At 43.9% G+C, this 18,524-nt stretch overlaps 1 protein-coding gene across 3 annotated transcripts in view; it reads left to right on the forward strand.

Moving 5' to 3' along the window:
* Positions 1–18,524, forward strand: part of LOC134610547 (talin-1-like) — a 99,219-nt gene that overhangs the window by 46,535 nt on the left and 34,160 nt on the right. For 2 of the 3 annotated variants that reach the window (XM_063453514.1, XM_063453515.1), the window contains 6 exons: positions 14,109–14,208; positions 14,381–14,592; positions 14,676–14,795; positions 15,418–15,615; positions 15,741–15,880; positions 17,855–17,948. In XM_063453514.1, the coding sequence (XP_063309584.1) occupies positions 14,109–14,208; positions 14,381–14,592; positions 14,676–14,795; positions 15,418–15,615; positions 15,741–15,880; positions 17,855–17,948 (864 nt within the window). Of the gene's footprint in view, positions 1–14,108; positions 14,212–14,380; positions 14,593–14,675; positions 14,796–15,417; positions 15,616–15,740; positions 15,881–17,854; positions 17,949–18,524 lie in introns of all 3 variants that reach the window. The other variant, XM_063453516.1, reaches the window with a different exon arrangement.

Genomic DNA, 18,524 nt, shown 5'->3' on the forward strand with positions numbered 1-18,524 from the left:
TTTTGAGCGACGCTGGAGGTCCTCACACAGCGTGAGGACGTCCAGCGACGCTCTAGCACAGGAAACCTGTGCTAGAACCCAGGAAGTGACCTCTAGTGGCTGTCTAATAGACAGCCACTAGAGGTGGAGTTAACCCTGCAATGTAAATATTGCAGTTTATGAAAAACTGCAATAATTACACTTGCAGGGTTAAGGGTAGTGGGAGTTGGCACCCAGACCACTCCAATGAGCAGAAGTGGTCTGGGTGCCTGGAGTGTCCCTTTAAAGGGAGACAGACAATGTAATAGAGCAGCAGGAAATGCTAGCAGAATGCTTGGTTGTATAGGGAGAGGTATTAGCAGTAGAAAGAGGGAAGTGCTCATGCCATTGTACAGAACACTGGTGAGACCTCACTTGGAGTATTGTACGCAATACTGGAGACCCTATCTTCAGAAGGATATTGATACCTTAGAGAGAGTTCAGAGAAGGGCTACTAAACTGGTTCATGGATTGCAGGATAAAACTTACCAGGAAGGAAAGACGAGACAGGGGGGATATGATAGAAACATTTAAATACATAAAGGGAATCAACACAGTAAAGGAGGCGACTATATTTCAAAGAAGAAAAACTACCACAAGAAGAGGACATAATTTTAAATTAGAGGGACAAAGGTTTAAAAATAATATCAGGAAGTATTACTTTACTGAGAGGGTAGTGGATGCATGGAATAGCCTTCCAGCTGAAGTGGTAGAGGTTAACACAGTAAAGGAGTTTAAGCATGCGTGGGATAGGCATAAGGCTATCCTAACTATAAGATAAGGCCAGGGACTAATGAAAGTATTTAGAAAATTGGGCAGACTAGATGGGCCGAATGGTTCTTATCTGCCATCACATTCTATGTTTCTGACTAAAAATGTATATTTTCCATGTGTGTTTGTTTGTGAGTGTGTGTATATCTCTGTCTATATGTGTATCAGTCTGTCTGTGTGTCTGTATGTGTGTTTCTGTGTGTATATCTTTCTGTATGGGTATATGCATGTATTTTTATCTGTGTGTGTATCTGTCTGTGTATGTGTTTCTGTGTGTGTCTGTCTGTATCTGTGTCAGTGTGTAGACCTCTGTATCTGTGTGTCCGCATCTCTGAGTGTCATCCTGTATATCTGAATGTTTGTCATTAAGTGTCTCTCTTGATATGTGTGTCTGTGTATCTACATGTGTGTCAGTGTGTGCCCCTGTGTGTCTGTCAGTGTGTATCTGTGCGTCTGTATGTGTTAGTGTGTCTGTGTAACTACATATGTGTCTGTATCTGCATATATGTCAGGGTGTGTTTATTTATCTGTATCTGTGTTCGTGTATCTCTCTGCTTGTGTGTATCTATGTATTGTCTGTGTATTTGGATGTCCGTACCTGTGTATGTTTGAGCCTGTCCTTACAAGGACTTTCCCTTGCTGAATCCCCTGCAAGCTGGAACAGCAGACACAGGGGTTAAATCTTCCTTCCCTCCAGTAAACGTACGGACGACACACAATTCTGGAGGTTTAAGCACTGACTAATCTTTATTGAAGCATACAGCTTTTTATGCACAGACCCCCTGTAGGGGATCTCCATTCCACACAACACAAACCCAGGCAGGAGGGTTACAGATAGCCATCTCCCACTCTGGGAAACATTACACAGGGATGTATATTCAAACATTTTACTTACAGGGGGTAACCTTTTTGGCTCGGCACCCCAGGACGGGAAGAGGTCACATGGATAAAACCTATATCATTAGATAGCCCCGGGCCCCAACTGGGATCCCTGCAAATAGCGGAGCTATTGGATGGACAGAGCCCGAGATATCAGCGTTTAAAGTCTGCTCGCGGCTCCTTACAACTCAAATGAGTTCCATGAAGTTGCTTGGTTTAGTCCGGCAAATTTAAACTTCGCGCCTATACCATGCAACAACCAATCAGCTGAAAGGCACAAAACCAAATCACGCTAATCAGCTTGCCTGGAGGAAAGGAGTTTCGCCGCCCAATCAGGCGAAAGGGCTCGAAACTCTATTACACCAATCGATTCTCAGGGGGGAGAGGGGATTCGCCGCCCAATCAGGAGAGAGGACGTGAAACCCAGTTTGAGAGAGAGAGAGAGAGAGCGCTCTCCCAGGAAGCTATTAGCCTAGTCTCGCAGCTCCCGGGCAGGGGGTGTAGACAGTGATCATAGCTCCTTTGGGAGTTAGTAGGACGATCCCCGACACGGGGGTCTGAGACAGTGCACACGACGGTTCGGGATACGAATGCTGCCTCTGGTTGGCGTTTGGTTATACGAACCGGCGGCCACCCAAGGGAAGCATGCGCCACTTGTTTCCCTTGCAGTCTGTAGTTTGCACACACTAACTGTACATTCTAAATGAGGTGTCGGAGACGAACGGAAACCGTTCGTATGAGCTCTCCCAAACTGGGAGCAGGCAAAATACACAAATATATCACAGTTTACATGGGGAAACAGTACACCAGGGAAAATCGGGGAAATAAACATTGTGAACACAAAATGCAAGGCAAAATTATACGAACAGTCAGTAGGCATGGCACTTAGTGTATGTATCTATGTGTGACAAGAGCAATCTCGCCACATTGTATTGGAGAAGCCTGGTTGCCCGCCTGTTGCCTTTGGACTATGGACCAGACTTTTAAACGACTTATTTTATCTACAGAACAAACTACCGAAGGAGCGACAACCCGGGAGCTGGAGTGTGCCGCCAACTGACCACCCTGAAGCTGCGGTTAACCGCAGCTTAATTGATGAATGCAGGGTGGTCTTTGTTCGTTTACCGAACATGTGGCGGCGGCCATTTTAAAAGTCCCGTATGGCCAGCGGTGTTCGGCACTTAAACTATGGAACTATAAACTTGCACAAACACCGCTGAGGCGTCCGCCGCCTGGTTCTATTTCGTACCGATCTAACAAATATATGTCCCTTCGGTATTTTGTGTGATGTGAATGTGTTAACCCAGATAGCACAGCCATGGAGCCCATTCGTGTAATTAAAGACTTTGGCTCCATGGCAATTGAGCTGTGTGTATAGGATCTGAGCGCTATTCGGTAGTTTTGTGCGCTCAGATCCCAGCTATCTGGGGATATATGAAATGTCTGTGTATTATCTGGAAAATGTGACTTTATGTATTTTAAAGTATTTTACTGTTTTTGTGTCCCCATGTGTGTAATGGAGTTTTGCCTTTGTCCTGGGAGATAATTGAATTACTTCTCAATTATCTCCAGGGCAGAGGAGAGGAAGCCAAGATGCATTGTGGGGAAGTGTTGTGACTGTATGTCCTGAAATGCTACTTGTCTGTCCGTTGTTACAGTCTTCTATCTGGTCCCCTAGGGGAGTGTCCACCAGGTGGGAGACCTGCATAAATACAGGGGCAGGTAGCCCTCAATAAACAGACCACTGCTTGACCCTCAACACGGAGCTCTGTCTCCTTCTTGGGGGGATTCACTGTACGCTGTTAGAGACTGATTGCCAGGAGTGTAAACCGCTTGGGAGCTTTTCCTGTTTGTCTGCTAGCAGCTATTCGTGAGGTTTCGGTTCGGGAGTTTGGAGTGCTACCTTATTCCCTTGTATGCAGTTCGGGAGTTTGGTGCATTCACTTGTATTCAATTTGGGAGTTTGGTGTTCTACAGTAGCTGCCTTTATATCTGAAAGGGGAATATCGCCTAAACGGATTTTAACCCCTTGTCTGCTGAAATGGTCCGTTACACTATGTATCTGCATGTGTATCAGGGAATGTATCTCTGTGTATATGCATGTGTCTCTGTATGTATATGTGTGTCTGTTTGTCTGCATGTGTGTCAGGGTATGTGTCTGCATGATTCACTGTATGTATCTGTGTCTCGGTGTGTGCCAGGATATGTATCCATAAGTGTGTCAGGTTATGTGTTTCAGTATTTATGTCTGTGCATTTGCATGTGTGTGTCTGTGTATCAGTGTGTCAGGGTATGTATATGTGTGTGGGTATTTATCTATGTGTCGTGGTGTGTATCTGTGTGTCAGGGTATATAATTTTCTTTTGGTTTAAGGATTGTTTTTATCTACAAAAGAGGGGCACAGCTATGGGCATCAGGTTTGCGCCCAGCTATGCCAATATTGGGAAGAGAGTGATACCCAAATCACATATGGTTAATATTTATATAAAAGGCAATACAATAAATACAAAAACACACTTTAAAGAGGTACATGTGAATAACTATATAGACACTAAAAGTTGCCACAATAAGATATGGCTAGATAGTATACCTACGAGCCTAATGATCAGATTATCCTCTTAAGGATGCAGCTTCAAAAACTGGACCTACCCTTAAAGGGACACTATAGTCACCTGAACAACTACAGCTTAATGTAGTTGTTCAGGTATGATCTATAGATCCCTGGAACCAGGTGAGTAAAAACTGCTGCCTGGAGAGTCCCTTTAAGGACGCAAGCATTTTTTGCTGTTTGTTTTCAACTTCCGTTTGCATTTTTCTTATTTATTGCACCAACACATGTTGTATATCGTTTTTTGTAAAGGACAAAAAGGGCTTTAATCTGATGTGATATATACATATATAAATTCTTATATATATATATGCCAGGTCCAGCTAGGATTAACTCTTTTTTCTATAAACTCCGAAACTGCTATGTTTATATTAGGGTTAATCCAGCCTCTAGTGGCTCTCTCATTGACAGCCGCTAGAGGGCTTCTGCGCTTCTCACTGTGAAAATCACAGTGAGAAGACGCCAGCGTCCATAGGAAAGCATTGTGAATGAGCATTCAGCTATGGACTGGATGAATGCGCGCACGCGGCTCCTGTCGCGCATGCGCATTCAGCCGGGGATGAGGAGGAGAGTCCCCCGCCCGGCGCTGGAGAAAGAGGTAAGTTTAACCCCTTCCACCCCCTAGAGCCCGGCGGGAGGGGCACCCTCAGGGCACTATAGTGCCAGGAAAACGAGTTTGTTTTCCTGGCACTATAGTGGTCCTTTAAGGAAAGTAATTGAAAAAATATTCAATTAGTTGTTCTGATTTTCAGAGTACATAATATGTCTAGGATTTCAGCTTATTTTGAAAGTTACAGGTCACAAAATGCAAGGAGTAAAATACAATTTTAATGTGGAGCTATTTTAGAATTTATTATGTGTTTCTTGTAAGCTTAATAGCCATCACAGAAAGCAAAATTGCTGCACAAAAGTATATATTTATATAAAGCACACATCACAAGCTATTTCCCAAAGGGTATTCTGACACTTTTTTACGTAGCCATTTAGCCGCCAATCTCTGCTAAATAGTGTAGTAAAACTGTGTTTTTTTCAGATTTCTAACATACACACATAAAACAAGGATCTTTAATGTGTATTTAATAAAGATTATATATACTACTGCTATAAAAAAACATATTGTTTTCAGCCAAATCTATGCCTTTGCCACTTTCCTGTGAAGTTACAATGTCATAAGAGACCTGACCATTTCAGTTTTCACAGTGATGATTTTGATAGATGAATTTGATGGGGGCAAGTCTCATTTTGGGGCATTGTAGCAGTTTAACTGTTGAATTTATCGCTCAAAGACTTGCCATCTTTGAGGGACACTACAGTGTATCACATATGGTGTATATTGTGCCTTAACGTGATGCCATTTTTTCACCAGTTTATGTTAAACTTTGTGGTAAAATATCTTTTTTGCCATTTTTTACATACACATTACATTTTTTGGGGTCATTTTTCAAGTCTGGTATTCAAAACCCCATAATTATACTCTGCAAACTCTTCTGAATAAAACAATACCCCCAATGTATGTCTTTGCCACTGTCCTGTGAAGATACAGTGCCTTAGTGTCCTGACCATTACAGTTTTTACAATTAGAATTTTGATAAATGGATTTGATATTGTAGCAGTTTGACAGTTAAAATTACCCCATAAATGCATACCATTTGTGACAGTAGACACCACGGGCTATGTCATATGGTATATTTTGAGCTTTTTTTATACAGTTATGGCAGCACCAATTTCTTTCAAATTTTATCATATTGTTTCATTTTTGCATTTTTATACACGCGTATTTTAGTGGTTAATTTTGGAAACTTGATATATGCTACTGTAAATTAAATCACTTAATTATTCTCAGCTATATTTCCTGAGTACAAAATGACCCCCTTTGTATGCCTTAGCCAGGTTTTTGTGAAAAAATACAGGGCTAAAATCATACCCGGCCCAGTACAGTTTTTTTTTAAATGGCAAATTGACAATGGGTCTTTGTTTCATTTTGGGGCATTTTAGTCGCTCATATATTTAAATTACGCCACCAATGCATACCATTTACAAAAGTGGACACCATGGGGACTCTCACATAAAATATTATAAGCTTTATTGAAGTGACATTTTGTTTCAAAGTTTGTGGTATTCATTTTTATTTTAACATTTTTACATACACATCATAGTATTTTTGATGCTTATTTTTTAAATCTCACGTGTCCCACGGTCATAAAATTATCTTAGCTGTACTCCTCTTCTCAGTACAAATATTCCCCATACAAGGAGTGCAGAATTATTAGGCAAGTTGTATTTTTGAGGATGAATTTTATTATTGAACAACAACCATGTTCTCAATTAACCCAAAAAACTCATTAATAGCAAAGCTGAATATTTTTGGAAGTAGTTTTTAGTTTGTTTTTAGTTTTAGCTATTTTAGGGGGATGTCTGTGTGTGCAGGTGACTATTACTGTGCATAATTATTAGGCAACTTAACAAAAAACAAATATATACCCATTTCAATTATTTATTTTTACCAGTGAAACCAATATAGCATCTCAACATTCACAAATATACATTTCTGACATTCAAAAACAAAACAAAAACAAATCAGTGACCAATATAGCCACCTTTCTTTGCAAGGACACTCAAAAGCCTGCCATCCATGGATTCTGTCAGTGTTTTGATCTGTTCACCATCAACATTGCGTGCAGCAGCAACCACAGCCTCCCAGACACTGTTCAGAGAGGTGTACTGCTTTCCCTCCTTGTAAATCTCACATTTGATGATGGACCACAGGTTCTCAATGGGGTTCAGATCAGGTGAACAAGGAGGCCATGTCATTAGATTTTCTTCTTTTATACCCTTTCTTGCCAGCCACGCTGTGGAGTACTTGGACGCGTGTGATGGAGCATTGTCCTGCATGAAAATCATGTTTTTCTTGAAGGATGCAAACTTCTTCCTGTACCACTGCTTGAAGAAGGTGTCTTCCAGAAACTGGCATTAGGACTGGGAGTTGAGCTTGACTCCATCCTCAACCCGAAAAGGCTCCACAAGCTCATCTTTGATGATACCAGCCCAAACCAGTACTCCACCTCCACCTTGCTGGCGTCTGAGTCGGACTGGAGCTCTCTGCCCTTTACCAATCCAGCCACGGGCCCATCCATCTGGCCCATCAAGACTCACTCTCATTTCATCAGTCCATAAAACCTTAGAAAAATCAGTCTTGAGATATTTCTTGGCCCAGTCTTGACGTCTTTCAGCCTTTCTTACCTTGGCCATGTCTCTGAGTATTGCACACCTTGTGCTTTTGGGCACTCCAGTGATGTTGCAGCTCTGAAATATGGCCAAACTGGTGGCAAGTGGCATCTTGGCAGCTGCACGCTTGACTTTTCTCAGTTCATGGGCAGTTATTTTGCGCCTTGGTTTTTCCACACGCTTCTTGCGACCCTGTTGACTATTTTGAATGAAACGCTTGATTGTTCGATGATCACGCTTCAGAAGCTTTGCAATTTTAAGGGTGCTGCATCCCTCTGCAAGATATCTCACTATTTTTGACTTTTCTGAGCCTGTCAAGTCCTTCTTTTGACCCATTTTGCCAAAGGAAAGTAAGTTGCCTAATACTTATGCACACCTGATATAGGGTGTTGATGTCATTAGACCACACCCCTTCTCATTACAGAGATGCACATCACCTAATATGCTTAATTGGTAGTAGGCTTACGAGCCTATACAGCTTGGAGTAAGACAACATGCATAAAGAGGATGATGTGGTCAAAATACTCATTTGCCTAATAATTCTGCACTCCCTGTATGTATACCTTTGGAAAGTAGCAATCTTAATCCCAATCTAAATCCCTAATCCTAAACCAAATCCTAATCCCAAATCTAACCCTCAATCTAATAATAAACCCTTACCACAATCCTAACCCATAACGTAATCCCACGTGTAACCTTAATTATAACCTTAAACCTAATCTCAATCCTACCTTTAGCAATAGTGTTAAAATGATTCCTCCTGCTGGTGTCAGCAGAGGAATTCCCTTGCTACATTCAGCAAGGGATGCCCGTGCTGACCCTAATCCTAATCTGAAACATAATCCCAATACTACAATTAATTATAAACCTAATTTTAAGCATTAACTTAATAATAAACCTGATAATAAATCTAGTACTTATTCTAAACTGAATAATAATCCTTAATTTAATCTTAATCCCAAAGGTTTCCCTGTACTAATATCAGTACTGATATTATTAGTAAAGGGATTTTAAACTAAAATAGACATTTGTATGTTGCTGCCGTCTACTGGCTATTTTCAGTATTGCAGTCTCCAACCTCTTACATGGAAGACATTATGCCCAATGCAATGCGATCTGTGCTGGGCAACTGGAAATGCCCAGCACTGATCAGAATGACATTGGGGCATAAAGGGTGACCCTCCAAGGTCTGTTCAGACCCTGGGGGTCTCCCAAGCACCACATCACTTGATTGAATGACTGTAGCTGAGTTTGATCGCTCAGCCGCAGTGTTCTTTGTGGATTTAAATGGCTACATGCAGTGCTAACTTTCAGCACTGCATGCAGCTCATCAAAAAGTCTGGGGCCACTAAAAATGGCCCCAACTGACAGAGGGAAGCAGGGATTTAATCCTGCTCACACTACATTGCTGTCTATGGGGATTTGAATCCCCGTTAAAAGAGCTGCTTGCTGACCCCACTTTGAGCTCTGCATGCAGCTCAGCTATCAGTCTGGGGACATTAAAAACGACCCCATTTTTAAAAAACAAGTGTAGGACATTAAAAAGAGATTTATACAAAAAGGATATGATAATAAAATGATAGAATCCACCATTAACAAGACATTGGCCATAAATCAAAAAGACCTAATACACAAGGATTTTTCACTACCTATCGTGCTGGATTATAATAATAAAAATATCTAAAAAAGATTTTGAATAAGCACTAGAACTTATTAAAAGATGATGCTATTTTAAAAGATCTAATTCCTGAGAAACCTAAAGTAGTATTCAGAGGTGCTCCAAATCTAAGATTTTTCTTTACAAAAATTACACCAAAGAACACGAAAAAAGACCGGATGACTTTGTCAAATAAAAGTTTTTAGAAATGCAACTCGTGTTTAGCGTGTAAAAAAACTAATTTGACAGTAAAATTAAGAACCACTTTTAATTCAATCACTGGAAACATTTTTAATTTTGAAGATATAATCACCTGCAATAGCAGGAATGTGATCTACTTATTGGAGTAGATATCAGAGTAGGAGATGGTATTGGAGTAGGTATCAGACAGGTCTGTATATCCTTATTAGTGACCATGTGATGTCAGAACTCTCCCAGTCTCTCTGTAATATAAAGACTGTTAGTGGCAATGTGATGTTGGGCTGTATTATGGAATGTAAAAATAAAAAGAAAGTTTAGAAATCTCTAATATTATCGGAATTTAAAGTAACAGATAAAAAAATTCCATATAATAATTATATAAAAAAATATAAAATATAAAGTATATAAAAATGCAATATAAATTACACAGGGTGATCTAACAAGCGATATTATAGGCTTGTTACCTACCACCTATTTGTAGTTGTATAGTTTGGAGAACCAAAGTAGTTAATCAGAGATGGAAAAATGGGTATTATATTAAAGAGTATTATAAGCCTTTTAGTAGAAAGAAGGGGAGGAAAGTCTATGTTAAACTAGAGCTCTACCGAGAACTGAGACCAGTCAGTATATTACAGAGAGACTGGGAGAGTTCTGACATCACATGGTCACTAACAGGGATATACAGACCTGTCTGATACCGAGCACTGAGACCAGTCAGTATATTACAGAGAGACTGGGAGAGTTCTGACATCACATGGTTACTAATAAGGATATACAGACCTGTCTGATACCGAGCACTGAGACCAGTCAGTATATTACAGAGAGACTGGGAGAGTTCTGACATCACATGGTTACTAATAAGGATATACAGACCTGTCTGATACCGAGCACTGAGACCAGTCAGTATATTACAGAGAGACTGGGAGAGTTCTGACATCACATGGTTACTAATAAGGATATACAGACCTGTCTGATACCGAGCACTGAGACCAGTCAGTATATTACAGAGAGACTGGGAGAGTTCTGACATCACATGGTCACTAATAAGGATATACAGACCTGTCTGATACCGAGCACTGAGACCAGTCAGTATATTACAGAGAGACTGGGAGAGTTCTGACATCACATGGTTACTAATAAGGATATACAGACCTGTCTGATACCGAGCACTGAGACCAGTCAGTATATTACAGAGAGACTGGGAGAGTTCTGACATCACATGGTCACTAATAAGGATATACAGACCTGTCTGATACCGAGCACTGAGACCAGTCAGTATATTACAGAGAGACTGGGAGAGTTCTGACATCACATGGTCACTAACAGGGATATACAGACCTGTCTGATACCGAGCACTGAGACCAGTCAGTATATTACAGAGAGACTGGGAGAGTTCTGACATCACATGGTTACTAATAAGGATATACAGACCTGTCTGATACCGAGCACTGAGACCAGTCAGTATATTACAGAGAGACTGGGAGAGTTCTGACATCACATGGTCACTAACAGGGATATACAGACCTGTCTGATACCGAGCACTGAGACCAGTCAGTATATTACAGAGAGACTGGGAGAGTTCTGACATCACATGGTTACTAATAAGGATATACAGACCTGTCTGATACCGAGCACTGAGACCAGTCAGTATATTACAGAGAGACTGGGAGAGTTCTTACATCACATGGTTACTAATAAGGATATACAGACCTGTCTGATACCGAGCACTGAGACCAGTCAGTATATTACAGAGAGACTGGGAGAGTTCTGACATCACATGGTCACTAATAAGGATATACAGACCTGTCTGATACCGAGCACTGAGACCAGTCAGTATATTACAGAGAGACTGGGAGAGTTCTGACATCACATGGTTACTAATAAGGATATACAGACCTGTCTGATACCGAGCACTGAGACCAGTCAGTATATTACAGAGAGACTGGGAGAGTTCTGACATCACATGGTCACTAATAAGGATATACAGACCTGTCTGATACCGAGCACTGAGACCAGTCAGTATATTACAGAGAGACTGGGAGAGTTCTGACATCACATGGTTACTAATAAGGATATACAGACCTGTCTGATACCGAGCACTGAGACCAGTCAGTATATTACAGAGAGACTGGGAGAGTTCTGACATCACATGGTCACTAATAAGGATATACAGACCTGTCTGATACCGAGCACTGAGACCAGTCAGTATATTACAGAGAGACTGGGAGAGTTCTGACATCACATGGTTACTAATAAGGATATACAGACCTGTCTGATACCGAGCACTGAGACCAGTCAGTATATTACAGAGAGACTGGGAGAGTTCTGACATCACATGGTCACTAACAGGGATATACAGACCTGTCTGATACCAAGCACTGAGAGCAGTCAGTATATTACAGAGAGACTGGGAGACTTCTGACATCACATGGTCACTAACAGGGATATACAGACCTGTCTGATACCGAGCACTGAGACCATTCAGTATATTACAGAGAGACTGGGAGAGTCCTGACATCACATGGTCACTAATAAGGATATACCAACCTGTCTGATACTGAGCACTGAGACCAGTCAGTATATTACAGAGAGACTGGGAGAGTTCTGCCATCACATGGTCACTAATAGGGATATACAGACCTGTCTGATACCGAGCACTGAGACCAGTCAGTATATTACAGAGAGATTGGGCGAGTCCTGCCATCACATGGTCACTAACAGGGATATTCAGACCTGTCTGATACCGAGCACTGAGACCAGTCAGTATATTACAGAGAGACTGGGAGAGTTCTGACATCACATGGTCACTAACAGGGATATAGAGACCTTTGATACCGAGCACTGAGACCAGTCAGTATATTACAGAGAGACTAGGAGAGTTCTGACATCACATGGTCACTAATAAGGATATACAGACCTGTCTGATACTGAGCACTGAGACCAGTCAGTATATTACAGAGAGACTGGGAGAGTTCTGACATCACATGGTCACTAACAGGGATATAGAGACCTTTGATACCGAGCACTGAGACCAGTCAGTATATTACAGAGAGACTAGGAGAGTTCTGACATCACATGGTCACTAATAAGGATATACAGACCTGTCTGATAACGAACACTGAGACCAGTCAGTATATTACAGAGAGACTGGGAGAGTTCTGACATCACATGGTCACTAATAAGGATATACAGACCTGTCTGATACCGAGCACTGAGACCAGTCAGTATATTACAGAGAGACTGGGAGAGTTCTGACATCACATGGTCACTAACAGGGATATACAGACCTGTCTGATACCGAGCACTGAGAGCAGTCAGTATATTACAGAGAGACTGGGAGAGTTCTGACATCACATGGTCACTAATAAGGATATACAGACCTGTCTGATACCGAGCACTGAGACCAGTCAGTATATTACAGAGAGATTGGGCGAGTCCTGCCATCACATGGTCACTAACAGGGATATTCAGACCTGTCTGATACCGAGCACTGAGACCAGTCAGTATATTACAGAGAGACTGGGAGAGTTCTGACATCACATGGTCACTAACAGGGATATAGAGACCTTTGATACCGAGCACTGAGACCAGTCAGTATATTACAGAGAGACTAGGAGAGTTCTGACATCACATGGTCACTAATAAGGATATACAGACCTGTCTGATAACGAACACTGAGACCAGTCAGTATATTACAGAGAGACTGGGAGAGTTCTGACATCACATGGTCACTAATAAGGATATACAGACCTGTCTGATACCGAGCACTGAGACCAGTCAGTATATTACAGAGAGACTGGGAGAGTTCTGACATCACATGGTCACTAACAGGGATATACAGACCTGTCTGATACCGAGCACTGAGAGCAGTCAGTATATTACAGAGAGACTGGGAGAGTTCTGACATCACATGGTCACTAATAAGGATATACAGACCTGTCTGATACCGAGCACTGAGACCAGTCAGTATATTACAGAGAGACTGGGAGACTTCTGACATCACATGGTCACTAATAAGGATATACAGACCTGTCTGATACCGAGCACTGAGACCAGTCAGTATATTACAGAGAGACTGGGAGAGTCCTGACATCACATGGTCACTAATAAGGATATACAGACCTGTCTGATAACGAACACTGAGACCAGTCAGTATATTACAGAGAGACTGGGAGAGTTCTGCCATCACATGGTCACTAACAGAGATATACAGACCTGTCTGATACCGAGCACTGAGACCAGTCAGTATATTACAGAGAGACTGGGAGAGTTCTGACATCACATGGTCACTAATAAGGATATACAGACCTGTCTGATACCGAGCACTGAGACCAGTCAGTATATTAGAGAGAGACTGGGAGAGTTCTGACGTCACTAACAGGGATTTACAAGAAGAAAAAACTCACAGGCACTCCAATTTTCAAGCCGCAGGCAGATTTATTGTGACAGAATGCAACGCAACGTTTCGACCAAGAAGGTCTTTTTTTAAGCTGAAAAAGACCTTCTAGGTCGAAACGTTGCGTTGCATTCTGTCACAATAAATCTGCCTGCGGCTTGAAAATTGTAGTGCCTGTGCGTTTTTTCTTCTTGGATTATTGTACTGGGATTGCTGGTCCTGCTCTGGAGCACCCCTGGCCGTTGGGATTGAGTGCGGTTCTCACCACTTACTCTGCTTAACAGGGATTTACAGACCTATCTTTCTTGTACCGAGCACTGTCATGATCTTGTTGTGTAACTTCTCTTACTCAGTTGGAGAAATGTTCTCAAGACCTGGGAAGCAGTACCAAGGCTGTGAGTTCATCTATTGCACAATTGCTTGGAGAGATTGTCCATGGGAATGAGAACTACACTGGTAAGAATGATTGTTTTTGCTCCTCTTGTCTGTAATTTCCCACCATCGTTATTGCTCCCACTTCACTGTAAGGCTGTGTGGGTAAATCTGGATGCTTTTTCCCACTATTTGTTTGTAAGATTCCCTGCAGTCAGTGATTGCTCTGATGGTTTATGCACTGTTTTTTTACCAGGTCGAGCAGCACGGGATGTTGCCCAAGCTCTGCGCTCACTGGCCCAAGCTAGCCGTGGAGTGGCAGCTAATTCTGCGGACCCCTCTGTGCAGAACGCAATGTTAGAATGTGCAGGAGATGTGATGGACAAAGCTGGAAACCTTATTGAAGAAGCCAAGAAAGCAGTGGGCAAGCCGGCTGATGCAGAAGGCCAGCAGAGACTTGCTCAGGTGAGTGTGTAAATGACAATATTTACACCCCTCAGTTTGCCATAATACGGCATTTGACATTACCATTCGGTATCTGTCCACAGGTTGCTAAAGCTGTTTCGCAAGCTCTCAGCCGCTGTGTGAACTGCCTGCCGGGACAGAGAGATGTAGATGCTGCTATAAAAAGTATTGGAGAGGCCAGTAAAAAACTCTTGGCCCAATCGGTGAGTAATCGCTCTTTATGCAATTTCTGAATGTACCTTTCATCCCTCTGTTTTGTAGATGTTTGCTGTGAATCCAGGATTTTCTCTCCCGCTGCTGTGCCCGCCCAGCCATTCTCTTCCCCGCTGCTGTGCCCGCCCAGCCATTCTCTTCCCCGCTGCTGTGCCCGCCCAGCCATTCTCTTCCCCGCTGCTGTGCCCGCCCAGCCATTCTCTTCCCCGCTGCTGTGCCCGCCCAGCCATTCTCTTCCCCGCTGCTGTGCCCGCCCAGCCATTCTCTTCCCCGCTGCTGTGCCCGCCCAGCCATTCTCTTCCCCGCTGCTGTGCCCGCCCAGCCATTCTCTTCCCCGCTGCTGTGCCCGCCCAGCCATTCTCTTCCCCGCTGCTGTGCCCGCCCAGCCATTCTCTTCCCCGCTGCTGTGCCCGCCCAGCCATTCTCTTCCCCGCTGCTGTGCCCGCCCAGCCATTCTCTTCCCCGCTGCTGTGTCCGCCCAGCCATGCTCTTCCCGCCCATCCATTCTCTTTGCTGTGCTGTTCCCCTCCCCCTTTTTTGGGGACGCACTATCTTTTCCTCTCGCTCCATGCCCTGTCCACTGAGATTTCACAGTGCTTTTTCCATTTCCAGTTCTCTCCAAGCACCAAGAATTTCCAAGAAGCTCAGAGCCAATTGAACCAGACAGCTGCTGGCCTCAGCCAGTCTGCCAACGAGCTGGTGCAAGCATCCAGGGGCACTCCACAAGACCTTGCAAAGGCTTCTGGGAAATACAGCCAAGACTTCAGCAACTTTCTTCAAGCAGGAGTGGAGATGGCTGGCCAGTCTCAGGTAGGGAGGGCTAATGGCAGATGCCTTATTTATTTTTTCATTTCGACCAGGTCTTTCTGAATTTGCCTTGCCCATTGCTAGCTTTTTGCTGTGGACTTGACCATGCACTATATTTTCTTTCTCAGAGTAAAGAGGACCAGGCACAAGTGGTTTCCAATCTAAAGAGTATCTCTCTGTCCTCAAGTAAACTATTACTGGCTGTGAAAGCTCTGTCAGCGGACCCAGCTGCTCCCAACCTTAAAAGCCAGCTAGCAGCTGCTGCCAGGTGAGATCTTGGATATTTACTGGATTTCAAAGGGTGCACATCTCAGGAAGGGATCCACTGCTAATAATGCATCCGGGAAATGGGTTAACAGACTTAAAACTTCCCAGAAAGGGGTTCCAGGCTTGTAACACATCCCAGGAAGGGGTTCTTTGCTTGTAACACATCCCAGGAAGGGGTTCTTTGCTTGTAACACATCCCAGGAAGGGGTTCTTTGCTTGTAACACATCCTAGGAAGGGGTTCTTTGCTTGTAACACATCCTAGGAAGGGGTTCTTTGCTTGTAACACATCCCAGGAAGGGGTTCTTTGCTTGTAACACATCCCAGGAAGGGGTTCTTTGCTTGTAACACATCCTAGGAAGGGGTTCTTTGCTTGTAACACATCCTAGGAAGGGGTTCTTTGCTTGTAACACATCCCAGAAAGGGGTTCTTTGCTTGTAACACATCCCAGAAAGGGGTTCTTTGCTTGTAACACATCCTAGGAAGGGGTTCTTTGCTTGTAACACATCCTAGGAAGGGGTTCTTTGCTTGTAACACATCCAAGGAAGGGGTTCTTTGCTTGTAACACATCCCAGGAAGGGGTTCTTTGCTTGTAACACATCCCAGAAAGGGGTTCTTTGCTTGTAACACATCCCAGGAAGGGGTTCTTTGCTTGTAACACATCCCAGGAAGGGGTTCTTTGCTTGTAACACATCCCAGGAAGGGGTTCTTTGCTTGTAACACATCCCAGGAAGGGGTTCTTTGCTTGTAACACATCCTAGGAAGGGGTTCTTTGCTTGTAACACATCCTAGGAAGGGGTTCTTTGCTTGTAACACATCCAAGGAAGGGGTTCTTTGCTTGTAACACATCCCAGGAAGAGGTTCCAGGCTTGTAACACATCCCAGGAAGGGGTTCCAAGCTTGTAACACATCCCAGGAAGGGATTCTAGCCTTGTAACACATCCCAGGAAGTGGTTCCAGGCTTGTGACGCATGCCAGGAAGTGGTTCCAGGCTTGTGACACATGCCAGGAAGTGGTTCCAGGCTTGTGACACATGCCAGGAAGTGGTTCCAGGCTTGTGACACGTCCCAGAAAGGGATTCTAGGCCTGTAACACATCCCAGGAAGTGGTTCCAGGCTTGCCCATGAAAGGGTTTACAGGCTTGTGACACATGCCAGGAAGTGGTTCCAGGCTTGTGACGCGTGCCAGGAAGTGGTTCCAGGCTTGTGACGCATGCCAGGAAGTGGTTCCAGGCTTGTGACGCATGCCAGGAAGTGGTTCCAGGCTTGTGACACATGCCAGGAAGTGGTTCCAGGCTTGTGACACATGCCAGGAAGTGGTTCCAGGCTTGTGACACATGCCAGGAAGTGGTTCCAGGCTTGTGACACATGCCAGGAAGTGGTTCCAGGCTTGTGACACATGCCAGGAAGTGGTTCCAGGCTTGTGACACATGCCAGGAAGTGGTTCCAGGCTTGTGACACATGCCAGGAAGTGGTTCCAGGCTTGTGACACATGCCAGGAAGTGGTTCCAGGCTTGTGACACATGCCAGGAAGTGGTTCCAGGCTTGTGACACATGCCAGGAAGTGGTTCCAGGCTTGTGACACATGCCAGGAAGTGATTCCAGGCCTGTGACACATGCCAAGAAGTGGTTCCAGGCCTGTGACACATGCCAGGAAGTGGTTCCAGGCCTGTGACACATGCCAGGAAGTGGTTCCAGGCCTGTGACACATGCCAGGAAGTGGTTCCAGGCCTGTGACACATGCCAGGAAGTGGTTCCAGACCTGTGACACATGCCAGGAAGTGGTTCCAGGCCTGTGACACATGCCAGGAAGTGGTTCCAGGCCTGTGACACATGCCAGGAAGTGGTTCCAGGCTTGTGACACATCCCTGGAAGGGTAATCCAGGCTCCTGTACCTGAGCCTTGCTTCCAGTCCTCGCGCCTTTCCTTTCTATTCCTGACACCCATGCATGTTGATTCCTCTTTGCTGTGTTTGCAGGGCTGTTACTGACAGTATCAATCAACTGATCACAGTGTGTACCCAGCAAGCACCTGGACAGAAGGAATGTGACAATGCTCTGCGGGAACTGGAGGTAAGAATGGTATAATGGTGGAGGAGTCCTGAGACAGTCTGCAGTTTTGCTGCATTTACTATTAAATTGGGGGGAGAGAGGGGGGGCAGTGTATTAAATTTGTGTGGGGGGCAGTGTATTAAATTTGTGTGGGGGGCAGTGTATTAGATTAGAGTGGGGGGGGCAGTGTATTAAATTTGTGTGGGAGGGCAGTGTATTAAATTTGTGTGGGGGGCAGTGTATTAAATTTGTGTGGGGGGGCAGTGTATTAGATTAGAGTGGGGGGGGCAGTGTATTAGATTAGAGTGGGGGGGGCAGTGTATTAGATTAGAGTGGGGGGGCAGTGTATTAGATTAGAGTGGGGGGGCAGTGTATTAGATTAGAGTGGGGGGGCAGTGTATTAGATTAGAGTGGGGGGGCAGTGTATTAGATTAGAGTGGGGGGGCAGTGTATTAGATTAGAGTGGGGGGGCAGTGTATTAGATTAGAGTGGAGGGGCAGTGTATTAGATTAGAGTGGGGGGGCAGTGTATTAGATTAGAGTGGGGGGGGCAGTGTATTAGATTAGAGTGGGGGGGGCAGTGTATTAGATTAGAGTG

The sequence above is a fragment of the Pelobates fuscus genome, chromosome 5 (genome assembly GCF_036172605.1).
Source record: "Pelobates fuscus isolate aPelFus1 chromosome 5, aPelFus1.pri, whole genome shotgun sequence".
In the NCBI taxonomy this organism is placed as follows: domain Eukaryota; kingdom Metazoa; phylum Chordata; class Amphibia; order Anura; family Pelobatidae; genus Pelobates; species Pelobates fuscus.